This window comes from Ochotona princeps, chromosome 2 (genome assembly GCF_030435755.1).
Source record: "Ochotona princeps isolate mOchPri1 chromosome 2, mOchPri1.hap1, whole genome shotgun sequence".
Lineage (NCBI taxonomy): Eukaryota > Metazoa > Chordata > Mammalia > Lagomorpha > Ochotonidae > Ochotona > Ochotona princeps.
This window is the reverse complement of record NC_080833.1, coordinates 73,181,981-73,204,653: the sequence shown is the minus strand read 5'-3', so window position 1 is coordinate 73,204,653 and position 22,673 is coordinate 73,181,981. Positions and strand designations below refer to the sequence as shown.

The window sequence follows — 22,673 nt, the reverse complement described above, 5'->3', positions numbered from 1 at the left end:
AAGGAGGGGTAGGCAGTGTGGTTCCGTGGGGTTAACTGCTACTTGGAAAAACTATCAGAGTGCCTGGTTTGAATCCTGGCTACTCAGCTTCTGACTTGGCTCCCTGCTAACATACACCCCGAGGAGGCAGTAGATGACAGCTCTGACACCAACGTGGGTGATCTGGACTCCTACCTTTGGTGTGGTCTAGCCCTAGCTGTTGGAGGTACTGAGGGAGCAAACCAACAGATGGAATCCTCTCCATCTACCTTTCTGTATCTTTGCCTTTCAAATACAAGGCGGAGGGGAGGGGGAACACACAGAATTCATGGAAAATGGACATTCATTTTTGAAATTCAAACTTTTATAAAACTAGTACTCATTTTCCATGCGCTTTCTGAAAACCCCTGGAGTACACAGTGATTTCAACATTTCTGCACCAATTTGTCTTAATTTCATGAATCTTTTGAAGTACCCACATGTACTGAAGGCAGGCAGGCATCCGTCGAAAATACATGGTTGGGAACTACCTAGTGTAACAACTTCCAGAAAACCTGACCAGCACATGGGACTATGCAGAAACATGCCCCAAGCTCTGGTGCATCAGGCTCAGGAGTTGCTTCTAACTGTCCACCTGCTCTCTCCCGATCAGCCATTTGTCTTGTTTCATCAAGCTGAAGGCGCCTGTAGATCATTTCTTACAAGCCTCTGGAGCTCTTACTCCTCATTCCTTACTGATTGAGTCTTTTCAGATATAATCAACAAATCAGATGGTCATTTACGTTTATCAGGGTTCATGCCAAATTAAGATGGTTTCTAGGGCTTTGTCTGCTATGAGTGTTACAACTGTCTTTTTGAAAATAGCACTGATGGGGCCTGGCAGCGTGGCCTAGCGGCTAAAGTCCTCACCTTAAAAGCCCCGGGATCCCATATGGGCGCCGGTTCTAATCCCGGCAGCTCCACTTCCCATCCAGCTCCCTGCTTGTGGCCTGGGAAAGCAGTTGAGGACGGCCCAATGCATTGGGACACTGCACCCGTGTGGGAGACCCGGAAGAGGTTCCTGGTTCCCGGCATCGGATCGGCGCGCACCGGCCCGTTGCGGCTCACTTGGGGAGTGAATCATCGGACGGAAGATCTTCCTCTCTGTCTCTCCTCCTCTGTGTATATCTGGCTGTAATAAAATGAATAAAATCTTTAAAAAAAAAAAAAAAAAAAAAGAAAATAGCACTGATGGGGCCTGGCAGCGTGGCCTAGCGGCTAAAGTCCTCACCTTAAAAGCCCCGGGATCCCATATGGGCGCCGGTTCTAATCCCGGCAGCTCCACTTCCCATCCAGCTCCCTGCTTGTGGCCTGGGAAAGCAGCCGACGACAGCCCAATGCTTTGGGACCCTGCACCCGTGTGGGAGACCTGGAAGAGGTTCCTGGTTCCCGGCTTTGGATCGGCGTGCATCGGCTCGTTGCGGCTCACTTGGGGAGTGAATCATCGGACGGAAGATCTTCCTCTCTGTCTCTCCTCCTCTGTGTATATCTGGCTGTAATATAATGAATAAAATCTTTAAAAAAAAAAGAAAATAGCACTGATGAACATTTAACAATTCAGTTCTCTAGTTTGGGTCAATGTTCTTTGTTCTTTAGTCTTGGAAGTACTACAGGGACTTAGCTAATAGATATTATCTTTATTGAGCACAAAGCACAAAGATCAGCCATGGGCCAAGTGCAGGCAGTTTCTGTTAGGGAAGTTTGGATTGGCTAACCAGTCCCCTAGCCAGTATGACTCCCACTTCATGGGAGTGCTGACATGTCCCAGGAGACATCTTGGGCCTCGATGGTTACATTAGTTCGCTATCGGACTGGAAAATGCCTGGAACTGGATTTTGCAGATAGAACAGAAGTACAAGGCAGTGTCTATTCACAACGGCATAAAGGAAGATCTGACAGCGGCAGTGATGTTTACTCCACTCCACAGAGGCTGGCAACAGCGATCACCCCAGGACTACCACAACACACTTACCTGCACATCCCAGCAAGTTATGAGGCAACGGGGGGAGAGCCAGAGTTCTGTCTGCTGTGAGAGGTCCCTTCCCCTGTTTGCACATGCTCCCTCAAGCCATCAACAGTAAGCCAGTCATAAAGCTTCCCCAACACTGCAGTCTACTCAAGATGGCTCTCCTAACATCTCATGTGACAGTGCTGCCAGAGGATGGAAAAAGGCAGCCAGTACTACCATCACCTCCCAAAGGCAGCCAGTACTACCACCACCCCCAGAAATTCACAAAGTGAGTGTAAGACAGCAGAGAGAACAAATGATATCATAAGAAAATAATTTAAGACTTTAAATTTGCAAGATTTAAAATCCTTTTACCCTTTATTAAGAAACCAAAGATCTCAAGAACATTCAATTGGAAGTCTTCCAAAGTGAAGTTACTCCTCCAAATACTTCTGATAAAAGTGTACACTGCTACAGGTTCTCTGGAGAGCAGAGTGGAGTGGAAAATCTTTCAAAAAGCAGCATATCCTCTCCACTAGCAATTTCACCTCAAGGAACTCATCTTAAGGAAATAAGAATATGTACATACACACATATGTATATATATGTAAATGTACGTGAAAGATTTAATAACACGCTATTCATTAAAGCAGTTTATTAGTGAAAAATCAGAAACCTAAAATTCAATAATCAAGTATAGCACACAGGATAGAATATCATGCAGCCATGAAAAGATATAAATATATTTGACATAGCTAGATAGTCATGGTATTGAGAGAAAAAGTTACAAACGGCACATACAATTTGATCACATTAGAAAAAATCTAAAAAACGTACAGAAGAGTCTGGAAGGCCATATTTGTAAGTGATAGTGGTTCCCTGGATGGCAAAGTTATAGGCTGTTTTATTTTTTGTTCTTTTTGCCAACAGGGCTGTGATTTCATGTTATAAAGAAGCATTAGAAATACTTAACAGGCTCCTTGGAAGTAGAAATGAGAGCAGAGTTTTACCTAACAGGCACAGTCTGATACTGCTCCAACAGTTCCTGGTGGTGTTTTGAGGTTAAACAGTCAACAATTAAAAGGCACGATGTTGGGTGGAGAACAAGGACCCATTCCTAGAAATCTTTCACAACTACTAAGTATGGCCACTCAAGGAAGATTTCTCTTACAAGCTTCAAACAGCTTTACAGCTTCATAACCACTTGTAAAATACAGCCAATATGTAAGGGTTACACAAGGCAGGGAGAATTCTGCAAGTGTTGTCAGGTGGCTGGCTTATGGGTGAAAGGCAAGGACTCTTCGTTCGTTATATTGCAGCAATTCTCAAACTTGAGAGAGCAACAGAACCACTCACACAGCTCGTTACAACAGGCTGCCCGGCCCAAGCCTCAGACTGTGATAATTAGATCTTGGAGAAGGCTCAGACATTTGCATTTTTTCTTTCATTCAACAAATATTTCTTGAGTACATCTGTTTGCTAGGTTTGTGCTGAGAGGTGGGAATCTGTGGTAATAACAAAGATTTTATCTCAAAAGGCCTACGTATAGTGACAAATAAATACTAAACAAATAAATTATAACTATAATCACAGTATCGTAAGTGCTACAACACAGAATGTCAAGATCTTGTTTTTGTCTTAAAATAGTTAAAAAGCTGTTCACATGGAAGACAGACTAGTTCCCTAGGCCTTTGAAAAAAATATAATACAAGGTAAAAATACCTGGGAATGGTAATTGGCCTTTTCAACACATCTGCAGGTGATGCTTACATTGCCCGTCTCGAGAATCATGGCTCTGCTGAGCGAATGTTTTACTTAGGATAATGAGAGAGTGTACTTCCTCTCCCTGCTCAGGCTCACTAGGACACAAGGACCATTCCCTCATCTGGACACAGCTGGACTGCGAAGCCACCCATCCCTTCTGGCTCCTCGTTCAGGCTGCGGGTCCTACAGGGCCGAGGACAACAGATCTCCACATTCCAGGGATCTGGGCCACAGGGAAATCCTGTCAACAAAGCATGGCAGGAGTAGGCTTTCTCTGGGTAAATACATTATGTTTTGCCTTGCCCTCCATCATCTTCATTCTGCAAATTATCTCACAACGTCTTCTCAACACCAGCTTTTGCAGCTTTCCACAGTTCAAAAAGGAAACTGCAGCCTCTGAGGATGGGCTCCGCCCCACTGCTAGTCCTTACTTTCCAGGCCCCAAATGTGGCACAGTCCTGTTTTTGGGACTTCATCTCCTGCAATGTGATTTCCTTTGATTAGCACCATAAAAGGCTTTAACATCATGACTCTTTAGTTTATATTACTTTGAAGATAAAGGTAGATACAATCCAATCACCTCTGTTTGTGAAAGAGACGACAATTATGCCCAAGCTTACGATTTCATCCATATGTGTCTTCTACATGTTAATATGCTTTCAGATTAAGGTCAAGAACACACAGCTGGAGCAATAGAGAGCTGCACCATAAATTAACAGGATTCTAAGGCTTTTTCTTCAATGCCTAAGAATCTCTGTGGGTCTTTACATGAATGAAAACTAAGCTTTACAATTTCTCAAACCAAAATTGCACAAAAAAGCAAGCAAACAAGCAAGCAAGCCAGCAAAGTCCCACGGAATTAAAACAAAGGCAATAAATATGGCAAAAACATAAGGTCTTTGAACCTGTTAACATTATACGAATCCAGTAGAGAAGCCTTTAAACCCCAGTGGTCAACTGCTTTCCAGCAGGTTCTGAACAACAATCTACTTGGACTGGTGGTGGGGTAAAAACTGGATATGTCTGCTTTAAAGAGAGTGGCAGACAGACTGATGGGGAGTAAATGGAGTATAGATGTAGAAGAGGCACCTCTGGTATAGGACATAAATAAGTCCATACTTTGTGTAGATAAGGAAACTGTAGGGGGCTCAGTGTGGTAGCCCAGTGGCTTAAGTCCTCGCCTTGCATGGGCACTGGTTCTAATCCTGGAGGCCCCTCTTCCCATCCAGCTCCCTGCTTGTGGCCTGGGAAAGCAGTTGACGGCCCAAAGCCTTGGGACCCTGCACCTGCATGGGAAACACGGAAAAGCCTCCGGGCTCCTGGCTTTGGATTGGTGCAGCTAAAGCTGTTGCGGCTGCTTGGGGAGTGAATCATTGGATGGAAGATCTTCTGTCTCTCCTCTTCTATACATATTTGACTTTCCAATAAAAAATGAATACTTTTTTTAAAAGAAACTATAGGGTTAATAAGGGGAAACTGGCACTTTTTGTTTAGTGTGTGAAGTCTTTCCCTAAAAAGCATCTAAAAAAAGTATTCCTTATATCATCCTACAACTCTATGCTGGGGTAATTATTATTCTCAATTTTACTATTAGGGAAATGGCAGTTACCCAACTGATCTGTAGCTCTAAGAGCCCTCATGGTATGGGACGAAGAATGAACATTTACAGTTGCCGTTTCAGTTGACCTAAATTCCTACAAGGGCCTTTCAAAGCCTAAATTTGGACCTACACCAACACAGCAGATGGTACTGTATAGGTTGCCTGAACTTCCTGCAAAGGAGAAAAATGCTTCATTCACTTGGTTCTGTTAAAAACAAGCCTCAGCAACTTCTGGAGACCAGAGCGTGGCAATTCACAGGAGCCAAACTCTTTCACAGTACCACAACTGCAGCAGCATGTGTCTTGCACTTCAGGAATAAAGGGCAAAAATGACTAGAGAAGTTTAAACTGTGCACTATAGTAACGCATCTACCAAGTTCTACCTAGGCCATTTCAACACAGAGCACATTTAAAAATGGTACCTAAGTATGTATTTTTTAAAAGTACTAAAACAAATAATTGTGAACAGTTAACATTTGAATCACATCTTTCACTTCACACTTCATCCAGAAAGAACTACTTTCAGTAGCGGAATCTGAGTTAGTTACATATTTTTAAATGGTTTATGTCTCTGTATTTGTATCCACACTGCACTTTAAGCTCTCTAGTGACAGAGATGGCATACATCTTGCTCAAGATAGTATCCCGAGCTGATCAACATGTACCTGGCCCTCAACAAATGTTTGCTGAATGAACAAACAAGAACAAAAAATGTAAGTGCTATTACAGAAATAATTTGTCAATTTGCTGGTTTATAAATTGCTGATTCTTAGCAATTGCCTAAATATCAATTCTCTGACTCCAAATGTGCCACCAATAATTTTATTAGTATTTCAGAACTAGGGGTCCCAAGCAAAATAACCTACATTCACGAATGAATTATCCGTTTTAGTAAGCTCAGAACAATGCAAAGTTTCATTTTTAAATGTAAATTTACTTTATGTAAATGTAGTTATAGTAATCCATTATTTTTCATAGTTATACTGTTCAATAAGAACAATCATTTTTACTGTATTGTGGTAGTTAACAGATCCAATTCTGATTATGAATTCAATTGTGTCAATTGAATAATCCTAAACACATATTTAGTGAAATAAATTTGTTTCAGGTATTTTAGAACTTCTTAAGTATGTCAGAGAATTATGGCCATGCTTTTCAAGGACTATTAGTTGTTCTTATATTATATTAAATTTAAAAAAATTCAGTAGTTTTCCAAAAACAAAAAAACCCAACCAACCAACCAACCAAACAACAAAAAACCCACCAAAATAAACAAAAACTGAAAAAAAAAAACCAAACAAAAAAACCTCCCCAAAACAAAAAAAACAAACCCATCAATACACAGTATTGCAATCATTTGATTTCTATTGGACAACAAGGTAAACATGGTATAACTTCATTTCACTTTATGGAAGAAACATTCAGAAACACTGTATTTTTCATAAAATAAGTTTATATCCTAGAGTTCTAAATCAACAGTTTAAAAGATTTTAATTTTATTCTTTGGCTATTAATTATACCTAACAAATGAGTCACTGAAATATCAATTCACAATAAATTTATTTTACATAAAAGAAAAAGCTTACTGTTAATTAGAAATTCAGTATAAAACAGTTCTGCTGTAAGTTGGGTCTCCAAAGTAGAAGTTGCTTAGTTAGTGAAAGTTCAGTAGAAAGAATTTTGTAAGAAAACATTGTTGGCATGAAAGCTCTAACATAAATTCTATAATGAAATATTTACCATGCAACTTTATTGGCAGAAATGCCAGTTTTTGACAGCTGGTATTTTCCTTTCAGTCTCTTAAGACATTAACATGGAAGATACTTAAACCTGTTTTACTTAAGAGTGAACTGCCTATAAATACGGTGTCACGATGGGTAACCTTTGCACAGTCCACCTATTTAATTGAGCAGTTCTAAGTAGGTAATTGGCACCTTGCCTTTCTGATTTCCCCTTTCTCCCATTAGCCAGTCGGAATCCATTCCAACGACACTGAACACAGTGATCACCTACAAAAGAAAATGTTTCCGGTTATTAGCTACATTAAAAAATAAGCAGGGAAAACTAATCAGAGTTGTTATCTAGTTTGTTCAACTGTTATCTATGAAGGGACTTAAAGTAAGATTATCAATTTTGTTGGAAGACAAAGAATTCCTGGAGGCAGTGTTATTTATCCCTAGTATTTAGTAGCTAACCAATTTAAATACGAGGGTGGGAGACTGTCTAGTGGTTAAGACGTCTGCATTCTACACTGGAGCCCCAGGTTCAAGTCCAAACTTCACTCTCAACTCCAGCTTCCCACTGACCTACACCCGCTGGTGGCAGACGATGGCTCACACTCATCAGGTCTCCTGCTTTTGGCCTCGTTCAACCCTGCCTGTTGTTGGCATATGGGGAATGCGTCAAGGCATGGGAGCTCTCCCTGACTGCTTTGCCAATAAAAAAAATAAGACAAATTTTTTTTACTTTAAATATTTGTGATACTCCATTATTTCATAAAGATAGCGGTTAAAATTTTATAAAATGTTAACATAACCATCTGAAATCTAGCAAGTATTCATGATAAACTATTTCCAAATAAGTAACAAGGCATTTACATCTTGTTACAGTATTAGAAGGTATGCCCATTTGTAACTGTTTTTTCCCACCAAAACCACACTGCTCACCTCATCTGCCAGAAGTGACAGCTCAGTACTGTTTGCAGCATCATAATCATAGAGAACTCTGGCCTTTCTGCTGCCGCTTGACTCCTTAAGGTCATTGGGGTTGGAAGGAGAACTGATTACTAAGCCACTTGTTGAAGCGATGGCAGAAGAACCAACATTTGATAAAACAGATGGCACAGATGTCCCAGGTGTTGCAGATGTCTGATTGTTGTTACAAAGATAATTCGAGGGAAAACTGTTGAAAACAATACAGCTCATTTAACTATTTCCAAATTATTAAAGTTCCTAAAAACTTCCACTTGGTGGCACTGTTTACTTTTTTACCTCCACTCTGGATGTTTACACATGACTGTACTAACTACTTCTTCTCTCTTCCCAATATACTACAGACAATCTACTTCCTCTTTCCAATTTACTAGAAGCAATTTAGGCCTGATTAAAAATAAGTCTTTATAAGTTTGTTTCAAAGCTGCCTTTATAATATATTAACTTAAGCAGCTTTATGATTTATTACATAAAAGTATAACTGAAAAACTACAGAAGTATTAAACATTACAAGAATAAGGCTTTTTCAGGTTAATTCTTTGAGATAAAAACACATGAATATCTGACCTTTTGCATTAACACCAGCTAAATCATACTTTCTCATCCATTCAGACAAATATTGATTGTATATGATCACTGACTAAGCAGTATTACCACAATCTGAAGACAGAAAAGATGAAATTATCCATTTCCCTAAGAATATATAGAGACGTGAGGAGCTGGACATTGAAAACAGTAACCTGATCTATTAAAGCCTTTTAATTATATATATTAAAAAAATACACTGACCACTTGTGGTAAGTTACTGTTGTCTCTCCACCTACACAGTGTGGTGAGGATTACAGTTAATGATACAGGTGAGGTGTCTGGAAGACTGGGCACAGCTGAACCCTGGTGCAACGCATAGCTTTTCTTCAGCTACCACTACTGATAATGCCTCTAAAGCAATGGTCTGTATTTCCACGTGGATATTAACTTTTATGAGTACAGAGATCATATTTGTCTTATTCAATATTTTATTTCAATCATCACCTTACAATGCGAGCATCAAAAAGGCAAGCACTTTTGCTTGTTTTGTTTGCTGATATAACCTCCAGAACACAAAACAATGACTGGCACATGGAGGCATTCAATAAGGATGTGATGACGACTGCGTTATGCGCTTTCTACATTATCATTTTTCTTTAAAGTCCGTTACCCTGACCTTCAAAATAATCCTATGAGAGGAGTGTGAGGTCTATGAGAATATTCTAAAACTTCTTAATGTCATGAACGAGTAATGAATAATCACAAATCGGTTTTTCTTAAACATAATCAAGAGTAATTGCATCTTCCTCAAATAACAGCAAAAAATTATTCAGCAGCAAGAGAAAAGTAAACTTCACTTTTCAGTTTCCTTCATATAGGAATGAAAGTAATTACTTAAAGTCTCTTTTCACTCCTGTGGATATCCTTTTGTATTAGAAGAGCTCAAAATATTTTGTTAATTTGAGAAATCTGATAATTACTTTCCTAAGACAAAGTCCCAATTCTAAAAATGCTAATAAAAGCCTTCAGTTCTTCTGTGTTTCTTCCCTCATCAAGAGTTTTATATGTGAAAAGGAAATGATCACCTTCCCAGCTGTTTCTGGAGGTCTAACATGTACTGGTAACACTGTGCATAGTAAGTCATCTGGGCTTCTACAAAGTCATTCAGACAGCGGAGGTGATGAGCCTGTGGAGAAGAGGGACAGCCAGTTAGCGCTCTGCCAGACCTAATGGAGCGCCCGCAGCACTGGACTGAAGGAGGATCACCACGCTGTGCCTCAGCGAACACCACACCTACACACAAAGTGGATTTGATGAGACTGGGAGAAGGTGATGTGGCCTAAGCGAAAATTCTAATTATTTTATTACGTATCTTAGAAAATGCACAACTTCCTTGATAAATCAAAAGCAAGTTCAGATTTTACTCCCCAAATTGTTTTAGCATTATCGAAGTCTTTTGCTCCAAATGCATTTGCAATGAATGAACACTTACATGTGTACTGCTGATTCCCTCTAGGAGAAGTCTGGTAATCTCTGCTTGACGATCAAATTCACTCTGAGTTATTCTTAGTTCCTGTTCAGACTTAAGTTAGAAAACAGTTTTAGAATCTCATTAGAAGACTCATCTTATGTAAATTCACTTGGACAGTAAAAAAAAAAAATCAACGAAACAAAACCCAAGTTATAATCTGGTAATTTCTTGGTTCTGCTTTATATCTAAACCTGTTTCCAGTTTCTAGGTCTTACTTTTCTAATACTACCTAACCTTGAGAGAACTGATTCCTTATCAATTCTTGACTGAAAATCTATTACTGCTAAAGCATCACTGCATACTTCTGAGAACCTAGGAAACTATGGGAAAATAAAGATATTTTAATAACTTTATGCTATGATTTTGGCTGAATTTTAATATTTTACATTTTTAGATTACCAGTTTCATGAGTATAAATATTACTGCAAAAATTTCCTCAATTATTACATTATTTACACTGTGAAGCTTCTTTGACTTCAGCATATAGCTTTAGATTTTTTTTTAAACTTTTTGTGTTTCGAAACTTAATACTAGTTTTAGGAACATAGTTATTAGGTTCCTTCAAAGGATTCTTCGCCCTGCATTTTTAAAGCATTTCCTACACATTTTCTTTCCTGTTGATTACAATATGCCTTAAGCAGAAATATCTGTCAATATGTATTATGGCTTTGAACTTTTTTAAAAAAAACGCAGTTATGGTTGACCTTCAATCAGTGGGGTGCTGGTATGGCATTATATTCTCACCCTGGCAGATTTCAAGCTAATAAGGTAATGTCACCAAAGTTATTGGAGCTGGGGACAGACTACACCTGAAACACTTGGGAATAGCAGTGGTTTAGATTTCGGAATATCTGCAAACACAAGAGATACCTTGCAGAAGGGCCAGAAGTGTAAATACAAAATTCATTTACGTTTCACATGTCATATACTCAAACTGAAGCTAACTGTATACAATTACTGTTTAGTGTGCTATGTTCTGACTGTGACCTATCATGAGGTTAGGTGCTGATGTTTCCTTGTCCTACCAACACTTAAAAAGTTTGATTATGGGGCATTCTAAATTTTGGATTAGGAACTATGTATGATAGCATACCACTACTTGCTTCAACCAACTGATACAGGCTTAGCGCTGGGACAAAATGGTTCACTAACAAACTGACACCTAAAAGTAGTAAATATGGCAAAGATCTCAAACCTTCAGCTAGAACTGGCTGATAATTGAGTAATTAGTGACAAAAAGAGGAAAAACATTAAACCTCACAACTCACTCCCCCAAATCATTACTGGTGATATCATCTTAATGCTCCTTTTCACTGCCTCTTCAGAATACCTTTACCCCACGCCAACAGTTTATTTTCTGTAGTGAACATAAGAACTAGATTGAATGTCTTCATTTTATACCCTCTCAGTCTTCTCTTCACCCTTCATTTCAGTTAAGTGAACTAATCAATACAGAGGTAGTAGCAAAGCCGAAAACCAGGTGTTCTATAATATTCCGCTGGCCAAAAGATCTGGCTGAAGGGACTAAGGATTGACCTCTAGATTGCATTTCAGGATATAAACCTGAAATAGTAAAGAAAAAGACACTAAAATTAATAAGGATTAAACTCATGTGACTAAACCCGGAATCCATGGAGATTGCAGGGCTTAAATAATTTCATCTGGAAACTAATATGAAGTGGAAGGAAGTCCCAGGGCAAGAAAAATACAACTTTCTTCCTAATAAAGCTTTCACGAAAACAAACCACTTCAGGGGTATAGGGCTACATTTTGGTTATTCACCATTCTGCTTGGCCGAGTACAAAATGGCTTCATTAGAAGTAACTACAACAAATCAAAAGTACATTTAGAAGCAAAATAGCCTAGTTCCATGTGAGTCTTTGTGGAGAAACAATTTAATGGCCTTTGGTTAAAAATAGCAAAACAGCTTATTTCTGCACAAAGCAGTATTTCTGTGCAAAAGCAGGAAGCTGGGTAGCAGATGAAAGTAACTAATTGACTGAGACTGAAGTGGAAATAATGTTTAAATGTTAAGTACCTGGGTAAAATGTACATTTAATGATTTCACTAAGGATGAGGATGACACATTGAATTTCCAGGTTTGCAAAATTTAATATTTCATTGTAAAGAAAGGCTCCATACTACAAAGTTTAGAAAGTTATTCTTCTGCATAACTTAGATCTTTATTTAGAACAGGTAAATGACAGGAAAGTAAGTAATCTCTTCTTCAACGAGTTTCAGTGTATGCCTCATGCTGTTGCAAACAGGCCGATGTCCCGAATCATCTGTGCTTTTAATAATATAATTGTCCCAAAAAACTAATCTAAGATCAAGGAAATTTAAACTAGGTTCACCCTGTTCGCCTTCGAAGAAAATGATCTATGTTAGAAAGAGATAAGAAAGGTTTGAAGAAATACAGCAAACTTAAAGGGCTGATAATATCCTCTAAAGATCTCATTCCTTGACTTACTCTCAATTAAGATGTACAGTGTAAGGGAAAAGAATTGCTAAGAACTGCTATTAGCAGGCTACTTGATCTACACTACATGACAGGATAACACGCATTAGGTGAGCAAGAAGAATCCTTTTAATGTGTAATTTAGGACCTGGGCAAGAGTTCACTGTACATCAGGACTGAACATCAGTGAGTCCGGCTTCTGAGGCATCTGCTTTGACAAGCTTGGTCACTGCCTGCTTTTTCTACAGGCTTAAGTCTTGAAATAGGCCAGGAGTATAAACTTTAAAAATTTATACATTTAAAAAATAATAAAAATGACAGAGCAGAGAATAACAAGCACCTCTACAAACTCAATTTGATATATTTCCTAAAGTTTTTATATATATAGATATTTGGTTTATGAGCTTCTTCCCATTCACTGTATCAACTATTTCTAAAACTTGTAGAGACTGCAAAATCAAGTCAGAAATTTGTGTATCTGTACACCAATCAAAAGGGTAAGGCATTCTACTTTTCTTATTTAAACTTAAATTCTTTCCTTTATCTTGTTCTGTCCCTTTTTCATGCCAGAGGCTTAGTAAGAAGTTAGAATTAAGAGTGGAGCCACAACTAAATTAGAGTCCATAAAAGGGGATGGGAGCGTAAGTTATGAATAGCATGTAAGATTTCCAAGTCAGAATCTACAGCTCCAAAATCTCTGCAATGGTCTACCTAGCAATTTTACAAAGCCAGACAATCGGATGTTAAGGCTTATTAGCCTATTAACAGTCAGGGGCCACATCAAGAGCATTCTCATGTGGTGGTGGTCACATTTTAAAGTCCTGAACATGAGTAGTAAATAAAATATGTTTTTAAAGACCCACATTAACAAATCTGTGCTAAAGTCATAAGTTTATTCCTTAAATTCTTGCTTAATAACTATATTTCCAACTCGGTGAATGTTAGAAATGGTAACACAGGCAGAAGAACTGGTAGTAGCAGTCATTTGGATGGCTTCTAGAGGTCACAGCCTCACACTGACAGAAGAGACATGCATTAAAAATAAACAGAGATCCAAATGTCACAGTTCACTAAGGATATTCTTCAGAGTAAATGATTGTATTAAATAACTGTTATCCAATATTGAATGCAGCAGTATTTTTTCAGTTATTTTTCAACAAAAGTGAGGGATTAGGAGGAAACAAGGTTCAAGTATTTTAAAAAATTCGTTTGTGTGAAACGACAGTCCCAATTCTCTGAAGTATAGGATACTGTATTAACTATATTATATATCTTAAAAATTACCACTAAAATATAACTGTTAAGGACTAAACCAAGTACTTCAACTGTGTGGTTGCAAGGCATTATAGTAATACTGTTTAGCAGAGATGCAGGATGTGCAAAAGAATGTACCAACCACTTGTCTACAGGTTTGTTCTGTCGTTCTGTGGAACTGCTATTAGCCAAACAGACTTGAGCCTTTTCATAAATTTCAGATTATTAAGACATTGTAAAATAGATTGTGGCAAGACCCATAGTTGTTACCCAATAAGTACTTATCAAATGAATGACAAACTTTTGTTTCATAATTCTGTAGTTTAATAATTTACTTACTTTTGTCACTTCCTCTGCCCAAATCTAGCCAGCATTAAAAATTAGAGAAAAATATAGAGCATGAAAGAAAGTTGGAATTTAACATTTCCTACAACTAAGTACAGAAAAATGTAAATATCTGAATTCAAATGGCATACTCTCCTTTCTCAGATTCACACTAACAGACAAAATACAGTAGTAACTAAGTACTACAGTAATAACATACTGTGAGAGTATGTCCTTATATCAGGATTGTCAACTTCTAAATCTTATGCTAATTCTACAAGCTAATGTAGTAATTTTCCCAAATTAAGATTATCTAATAATCTTTCTTATTTCTAGTGTTCTCATTCACAAAATAAGATCTGGCCTAGGCTTCAATCTCTACCTTCTCACTTAGGTATGGATTCTAGACTTTTGGGATATGGAAACAAAGCAAAGATAAATGGGCAAGGAATGCTGACACAGCTCTTTTTTGGAGTAAACAACAAATTTACTTGCTGTAAGTAGATGACATTAGTAGTATAAAATAAAAACCACTTAATGAATTAAATAAAGCTGTGTTAACTGCTTATGAGGATATTTTATCCAAGACAAAGGAAATCTGATTAATACGCTAAATTAGCAATGACTGAAATGATTAACACACTACATTACAAATGACTGAGAAGCTCGCACACTTTTCACATATCTACAGATAGAACGATGGAAATAAATGAATGCATTCTCTTGCTATCTAAACAAAGCCCTAATTTCAGGCAGGGCTACAATAATTTTAGTTTAAAAAATACCAAAACTGTACTTTACAATATGCAATAGAAGAATCTACCATATTACAGAAGTATTTTCCCCTGACTTTTGTTCAATGCTACTGCAAGTCACTTAACTGTCAATTTGTATTTGTACAGAAGACTTGTGACTTTTATTGCAAGTAATCTATCTCGGAATATGAAACCAAATACTGTAGCTATAAATTATTATTGGCTGAAGTGTATAAATGTAGTTACATTCAGATTCTTCAACTTTTTGTTAAAAATTCTTATGAACTAAAAAATTTCCTCATACTGAGTTCCTATAAACACTAGATATTAATAGAAAACAATTTTCACTGGTAACTGGAGGCTATCACTATTGTGCCATGCTCTGAACTGAGTTAGCACTGCACAGAGCATGGGGCCTGGCCACTAGAATACTTAACCTACTAAAGTTAGTCTTTGCCTGAAATGGCATAATGTTGAGTTTGGGTGGAAATAATGCAAACAATGAAGCAACTGAGAAGTCAATTTAAATAGCTCATACCTTCCCCAAACTAGATTTTGCTTATTTCTTTCGCCAAAGATAAAAATATGAAGTGCCAATTTAAATTAGCAAAAGGGTGGAAATAAAATCAATCAATATGTGTAAATTCAGATTCTAAACAACTGTATCTGGCATAACCAACATATTTGATAACAAAGCATATAATTTCTTTTTTTCAAGTTTTAGTATCATTTCAGCTAGAATTTCTTGTATTATTTAATGAATGCTTGCTATTCCACATTTGTACATGCAGCTTATAGCAAGAGAAGGCACTTTATTCAAGATGTAGAAAACACAGTAGGCCAACAAACCTTCAGCCATTTTACATGCAGGTAGTTGAGCATGTAAGAGAAATTTACCATAATGTTATCTCCTTCAAGGCGAGCTGAGTTTAGTTGCTTAAGTGCATAGGTGAGAGACAAAGAACACATTACACCAATGAACACAGTGAAACAAATTACTTCTGCACAATAAAGAATACACTAAACAAGTATTAGAAGAGCTTATAAAAATATATTCCTTACTTTAAAAAAAAACTCAACTATATTTAATTTTTAATGAAATTTAATACTGTGATGACTACCCAATTTTTCCAAAAGACTCAAACTTTTAAACCAAAAATATGGCTGATACGTGATTTTTAAGTTGCGATAATTTAGAGGCAATACTTTATTTTAAAAACTGTCACATAAGATTTTTATAAAATTTTTCCCTATGAAAGATTTTCTGGCTACACAATTTTGTTACTCAAAGACCATTTTATTTTATGAACTTATGAAGCCTTAAGCCACACTGGCTCTCTATAAATCTGTCTCAATCAGGTCTTTGCATTGGCATAGCCTAAAGAAATTTGAGGAACATGCCAATTCTGTATTTTTATAAAACTTTAAACATGTATACACACAAAGTTAAGGCTACACGATGGTGTCATATATGTGCAGACTGGTAGGAAAGTGCTTAAGTGCATAGATGGAACTATTAGTCACATGTTATTTGAAGAAATACTTCTTATCAAATTAGAGTGTGCCTACTAGAGCTGTGAAATCAGGTGACAAAACTCAAATGTTACTGTTGTAATGTTTCCAGCAGATTAAAATTTGGTTATTAAAACAAATGCCTTATAATTTAAATGCACTGGATATTTTGTCCTTACTTCTCAGAGCTAAGTTTTATCTTATTTATTTATTTATTTATATACATTATTTTCACAACTATTTTTGTTTACTTGAAACATTAAAGGTCTTTTTCCTTCTTGTTCAGCTTTTGATTTTTGAAAAAAAAAAGCCTTTCGTGCCTTATTATTCTTTAACATGCTAACTCACAACACAGAAGTTAGAAAAGCAGCAATACTGGATACAGGTAGCAATCTTTCAGTGATATTGGTAAGTCATCAAAAAGCTTATTTTGCTGTAGTAAACAGTGAACTAATGGCACAACACTTTCACTACGGTATAGTACCTTATCTAAAATCAGCATTTGATAAACACAGAATGTGACATGGGATCCCCAAGATATACTAGTAAATGGAGTTTTTTTTTTACAAAGTGCTAATATGCATAGATTCCAAACCTTACTAGCAGAAGTTGGAGCAGTTAATTCATAAAAATTTATAAAGAAGAGAACAAAAAAAGTCTGGGGTCAAATTTATCATCTTGTTCATAAAGATTTATTCATTTGAAATACAAAGTAACAGAGAGGAGACAAATGACAGAGATCTTCCATCTGCTGGTTCACGCTACTAATGGCTCCCACAGCCACGCCTGGGGTCAGGTGAAGCCAGGAGCTGGGAACCCCATCTGGATCGCCTATGAGGCTGGCAGGGGTCCAAATATTTGGGTCACCCTCTGCTGCCTTCCTTATGAGAATTAGCAGGTTGCTGGACTGAAAACATAGTAGTCTGGACTCAAACTGATACACTGTGATACACCCTGCTGTACCAAAACACTAGCCCTAAATTAATCTTTTCAGTTGCCAAATAGAACTAGAAAATGTGTCAAGGATGTAAAAAAAAGTTAACTTCTTGTGGTTTATGTGTATTTTTTAATGGATTTCTCACATAAATGGAAAAGTCAATAACAATTGAAAATATTACCAAATATTGGTATTCCTCAAGACTTTACATAACAGTAAATTAAAAGGACTTGTCATTTTCAAACTATTTCAGACTTGTTCCTATAAAGTTTAAAGAAAAATGTTTTTGTTATTTGAAAGAATATTACTTCAGCAAATGTGAATTTTGGTCTCAACTAGCAATCTTCAATACTGGCTGAAGTTAAATTTTGTGTCATGTAATATACAACTTACAGAAAAGCTGTGTATAAATGAATTTGTTGAATAGTCATTTATATCCTCTTTCATTTTAATTTCACACATAAAATTCCTAGGCAAACTTTTACCTTAAAAAACACACAGAAGATAATCATTAAAGACCCTTTCCAGATAGAACAGAAGGAAGCATCTCGCAAATTTTTTTCTGTGTAGTGCTCATACTTTTTAATAACAGTGGTAATATAATTTAGTATTCAAAGAGCTTGTTTACTTGTAAACTTTATTTTCTTTCTGGTACTTTTTCAGGAGAAAGGCAGAGTATCATTAACTCATAATAGTGCTTGCCTGTTAAGAGTTCTATACTGAAACTTTGACAACCGTGTTCTCATTCCACAATCTCTGCACACACAGGCATTCTGAATAAAGAGATTCTGTCTCAGCTCAAACATTTATTTTCAAATGATCCTTGTTTGTCTAAACTATATTTTCCTAATTGTAAAATTATCTTAAAAATAAATTCACATTTTACCAACTCATTATCTCTTCAAAAGAAACACTGCCATTTCCACTAAGGATTTTTAAAGAACATGACAGAGCTTTAAGAACTATTGCTGCTTTTTAGCAGTAGCTATACTGCTCAGTATTACTTCTTAGCTCATCTATTTTGCGCTCGTCTTATGTTTTGTTTTAATAAACAAATAACTCTAAAGCAATATTCTAGTCTTAACAACAGAAAAAAACATTACTTACTGAACTTCTAGTTTCCGCAGCTTTCGCCTTTTTCAGTCTGGTTTTTGCAGCATCCAAATCCAGTCTCTTATTTTGTAACAGCTTTCTTTCTTTCTAAAAATGTAAAAAGCAATCATTTACAAACATGATTAAATTATGCGGCAGCATACTGAAACTATTATGTTACATTAAATATATGTATTATCTGAAAAAGACTTGCGGTTACAAAATCAGTTTAAAATGATTATTCAGGTATTTAACTCTTCTTTTTTATTTAAATTTTAAAATGATCAAGACATTCCACGTATGTGGGAGCTTGGCACAGATTGCAGGTTGTTACAGAAACAAAGGAATAGCAGTTTGAATATTTTCTGATTTTGTCCTTCATGAAGCATTGGGAAAAATGTCTGACTATCATAATCAGGGGAGGGATGTTACCAGGAGCTACCAAGAGCCAGGGATGCTGTAACTAAGTTTCCTAAGACAGTCAGATCTCATACTCAGTTCATTATGCAAGCCGAAAGCCTGACAAACCTTGTTTCAAACTTTTACAGATTATACAGGAAGCACTTACAGTGAAGAAGTATGTGCCAAGAGTATGGCTGCTTTTAACATGTCACAGAACCCAATGCAACCCAGCCACTCCAAAATGGAGTTTCAAACTTATAATAAATAAATGCTATCATTGTGTGTGTGTATATGAAAATTTCCCCCAAAATTTCACTCTTTTGAATAAGTTTATAAAAATGGAGTTCACTTTAATTCTTAGATTCTATACATCAAATTCAATACCACTAATAAGCTAATCTCATTTGAATCACATTTAAATTCTGATATTTTCTTATATACTTATGTCAATATATGCTGACATTTTAAAATATTTTAATATTTCTATACATATATTTTTAAATCTGCAAATTAAAGTTTGAAGGCGCATTTAAGGTTTGTGCTTTGCAAAAACCATAGGAAAAAAATCCATCCAGCTCTTCATTCTCCATCACAAACAAGTTAACTAAAAATTATTGATACAGGTTAGGAATGATAAAAGTGGTATGTTTCTTACACTTCATAATGAAACAAAAATTATAAAAAGAAAACAGTTTCTAGGACCACACAGCTGGATGAAATAGGTAGCCACACATATTCCTTCAAATAACTAAATTTGTAGCTTCCAGTGAGATGAACAGTTACACAGTTATGCTTTGATGATATTTTGTACTATATTTTCATAATCATTCCAGGGCTATCTTGACATATTTTAGCAGTGCTAATGAATTAAAATGAATGGCAGTCAAGCGCCAGGACCTTCTACTGTGCCTCACATGTTAGTATAAGTATAGGGGCCCAAGCAATTGGGCCAACCTCTACAGCTCTACAGCTTTCCCAAGTGCAGCAGTAGGGATCAGAAGTGGAGCACCTGGGACTTGAACCTGGGCCAGTATGGGATATGGCAGCAGCTTTACCCACTGTATCACTGTGCCAACCCCGCTTCATTTAAGTTTCTAATGTGCTGCATCTATACTCATTAATGGGCAATTATTTATTAAAAAATAGGTAAAGATGCAAATTACTTTAACAAAGGGAATATTTTCCAACTCACAGCAATTGTTTTATAATCTCCTTCTATAAAATTTCTTAAAGGAGTAAGAAAATTTAACGCTGAAGTTTGAATCAGCTCTCTGTCAGCTGTTCCAATTCGTTTCTGTGTTTCTCCACATTTAATAAGGGCATTGCCTACAAGGAAGAAAAATCGATCATGGTTTAGGAACATAAAATATAAAATCACATGAAGATAAATCAATAATGTGACTGCCTTAAAGTTATCATTTGCTTACTTAAATAAAATCAAATAGAACGCGCTATGATTAAGGAGGTTTTATTTTAAAAGTAAATTAAGACTGTAAACATTTAAATGAAAAAAGACTAATATGAACTTGTTGTCCTATCGTAGGTAACTGTGTTAATTTTACCAATGAATACATCACATATTACCAAAAATACTTATGGCTGAACCTCAAACAGAACAGGTTTGTTTATAAAAGTATAATGTACATAATATTTTATCAAGCTGATTAAGTTACAATTTGTCTTCTGTTCTATAACTATACATTTCTCTTAAGAATGTATAACAAATAGTTTATATCCTAAATTAGAAAAAAATCATATTTTTATAGCATATACAGGAACCCCAAGTAAAGATTAACCTTTTTTTGTTTTTAAAACTTATTTATTGTCATTGGAAAGGCAGATGATTTACAGAAAGGAGGAGAGACAGTGAGAAAAGATCTGCTATTTCACTCCCAAGTGGCTGCAACTGCCAGAGCTGAACTGCTCTGAAGCCGGAGGTCAGGACTGCCTCGGGGTCTCCCATCAGGGTGTAGGGTCCCAAGCACTTGGCCATGCTCTACTGCTTTCCCAGGCCATAAGCAGGTCCAGCACGACCAGCGCCCATATGGGATCCTGGAGCACGCAAGGTGAGGATTTATCACTGAGCCATCATGCTGGTTCCAAGGATTAGCCTTCTACCCCTAGTTTCCATATCTTTACCTCTGTGTATATTAAATCTTTCATGTTAGAATAAAATTGGAACTAAAGAAAGGAAGACAGCATTGTCTCTGGACACAGACAAATCAACATATGAATTACTAAGTATATGATAATACATACACCATTTAATCTCTCCAAGCCTTAGTTTCCCTATCTTTAAGTGAAGATAATAAACTTTATGTTACTTAAAGGATATGAGGGAATTCACGGAAATTATGCATAATACATGTATGTCACAAGGCAATGGAATACAATGAAATACTAAATTTTTTGCTTCCAATTACTAATAATGGGTTCACAAAGCCCATTCCAATAATCAGGACACATTTGCTAAAACTATCAGAGGTGTAAAACAGAAATCCAGAAGTTTTTAATGTTCATTTTCCAGGAGACCTTCAGCTTTGGTGAGACAAAACACGGGGCTCCTTTCAGGTACCTTTCCAGAGTTACATACAAAGCTTTTCTAAAAAGTTTAAGTTTGTGAGTTGTACATCTAAAAAGCCAGTAACGCATCATTATTGGAATTACATAGTCCTTACACTATTTCCTTGACATAGGGATGGCTGCACAACTTTAAATTCATCTAAACATTTATGTAGCATTTTATAAATCAGAAATAATCTATGGAAACTCATTTTATCTATTTACCATTTCATATCCAAATAAGAACCAACTTCTTTTAGGAGTCTTACTAAAAAAAGTAATTAGACATAAACAAGAAAAGAAGCTACAGGGTATCTTATGAGAACTGTAGATCTGAGTGATAACACCTGAATATGAACTGCACAGCAGTACACTTCAGTCAGAACACAGAAACTAAGCAGCCTAACTGTAGAGCACGATTACGGAACACCTGACACACACAAGAGAAAACCAGAAATAAAATCCAAACAGCCAGAAGATGACTTTTTTGGGTACAGACATTATTCCAAAATTTTAACAGAAACATTAGAGTGATTTAGTTATTTACTCAGTGACTGTGCTCAAGTACCATCAATAAAAAATAAATATGCCTTCAAAAAGGGTTTTCTTCCTCCCTCCTTTCTTTTTTTTTTTTAAAGCAGCTATGAGAGATATTTAAAGAAAAACCTTCTATAAAACAAAAAATACCTTACAATAGGGGTCTTCATTGATCAACGAGAGTGCAAGTAAAAAATTCACTTGATTTTTTAGAACTAAAAAAGATATCAGTTCTCTGAACAAGTAAATATTTGCTTGAATATATTACATTAACCTGTACTATTTATTGGTCATTCACATTTCTCAATTTAATCAAATCTTTAACATAATAAACTTGAAGCTAAAATAGAGTCATATGTTAATGATATCTGTAAGTAATAAAAATCTAAACACAGAAGATATTTATCAGAACTTTCTGCTTTTTTCACTTACCATACGCTGTTCCTGGGCCAAACTCAGTCCCTGCATCAATCATGTATTGTCCCAGAAGTTCTGGGTTGTTAATACGACTTGGAGCTTTTCTATCCAATTTTTCATAAACAAATTCCTCTATTCTGGCATCTAAAAGAAAGATTACAATTATCAACAATTCCAACAATACAAAACTACCAGCCATTTTATCACATCCGAATAAGAAATTAACATTCAAGTACATATTTTATTACTATGATTTTTATATGTCAGAATCCATATTTTAAAAATATAAAAAAAATACACTGGTACAAAATCTTTAGCTACTT

The 22,673-nt window shown here is 36.3% G+C and overlaps 1 protein-coding gene across 6 annotated transcripts in view; it reads right to left on the bottom strand.

Annotated features, from left to right (window-relative positions):
• Positions 1–6,763: 6,763 nt before the first annotated feature.
• SH3GLB1 (SH3 domain containing GRB2 like, endophilin B1) overlaps positions 6,764–22,673 on the bottom strand; it is a 34,966-nt gene continuing 19,056 nt past the window's right edge. For 2 of the 6 annotated variants that reach the window (XM_058658848.1, XM_058658820.1), the window contains 9 exons: positions 22,366–22,494; positions 20,027–20,160; positions 18,448–18,540; positions 15,741–15,827; positions 14,152–14,175; positions 10,062–10,151; positions 9,655–9,755; positions 7,997–8,231; positions 6,764–7,339 (listed from right to left, as the gene is read on the bottom strand). In XM_058658848.1, the coding sequence (XP_058514831.1) occupies positions 7,232–7,339; positions 7,997–8,231; positions 9,655–9,755; positions 10,062–10,151; positions 14,152–14,175; positions 15,741–15,827; positions 18,448–18,540; positions 20,027–20,160; positions 22,366–22,408 (915 nt within the window). In that variant the 5' untranslated portion in view covers positions 22,409–22,494 and the 3' untranslated portion in view covers positions 6,764–7,231. The remainder of the gene's footprint in view (positions 7,340–7,996; positions 8,232–9,654; positions 9,756–10,061; positions 10,152–14,151; positions 14,176–15,740; positions 15,828–18,447; positions 18,541–20,026; positions 20,161–22,365; positions 22,495–22,673) is intronic. The other 4 variants (XM_058658831.1, XM_058658822.1, XM_058658834.1 and 1 more) reach the window with 4 other exon arrangements.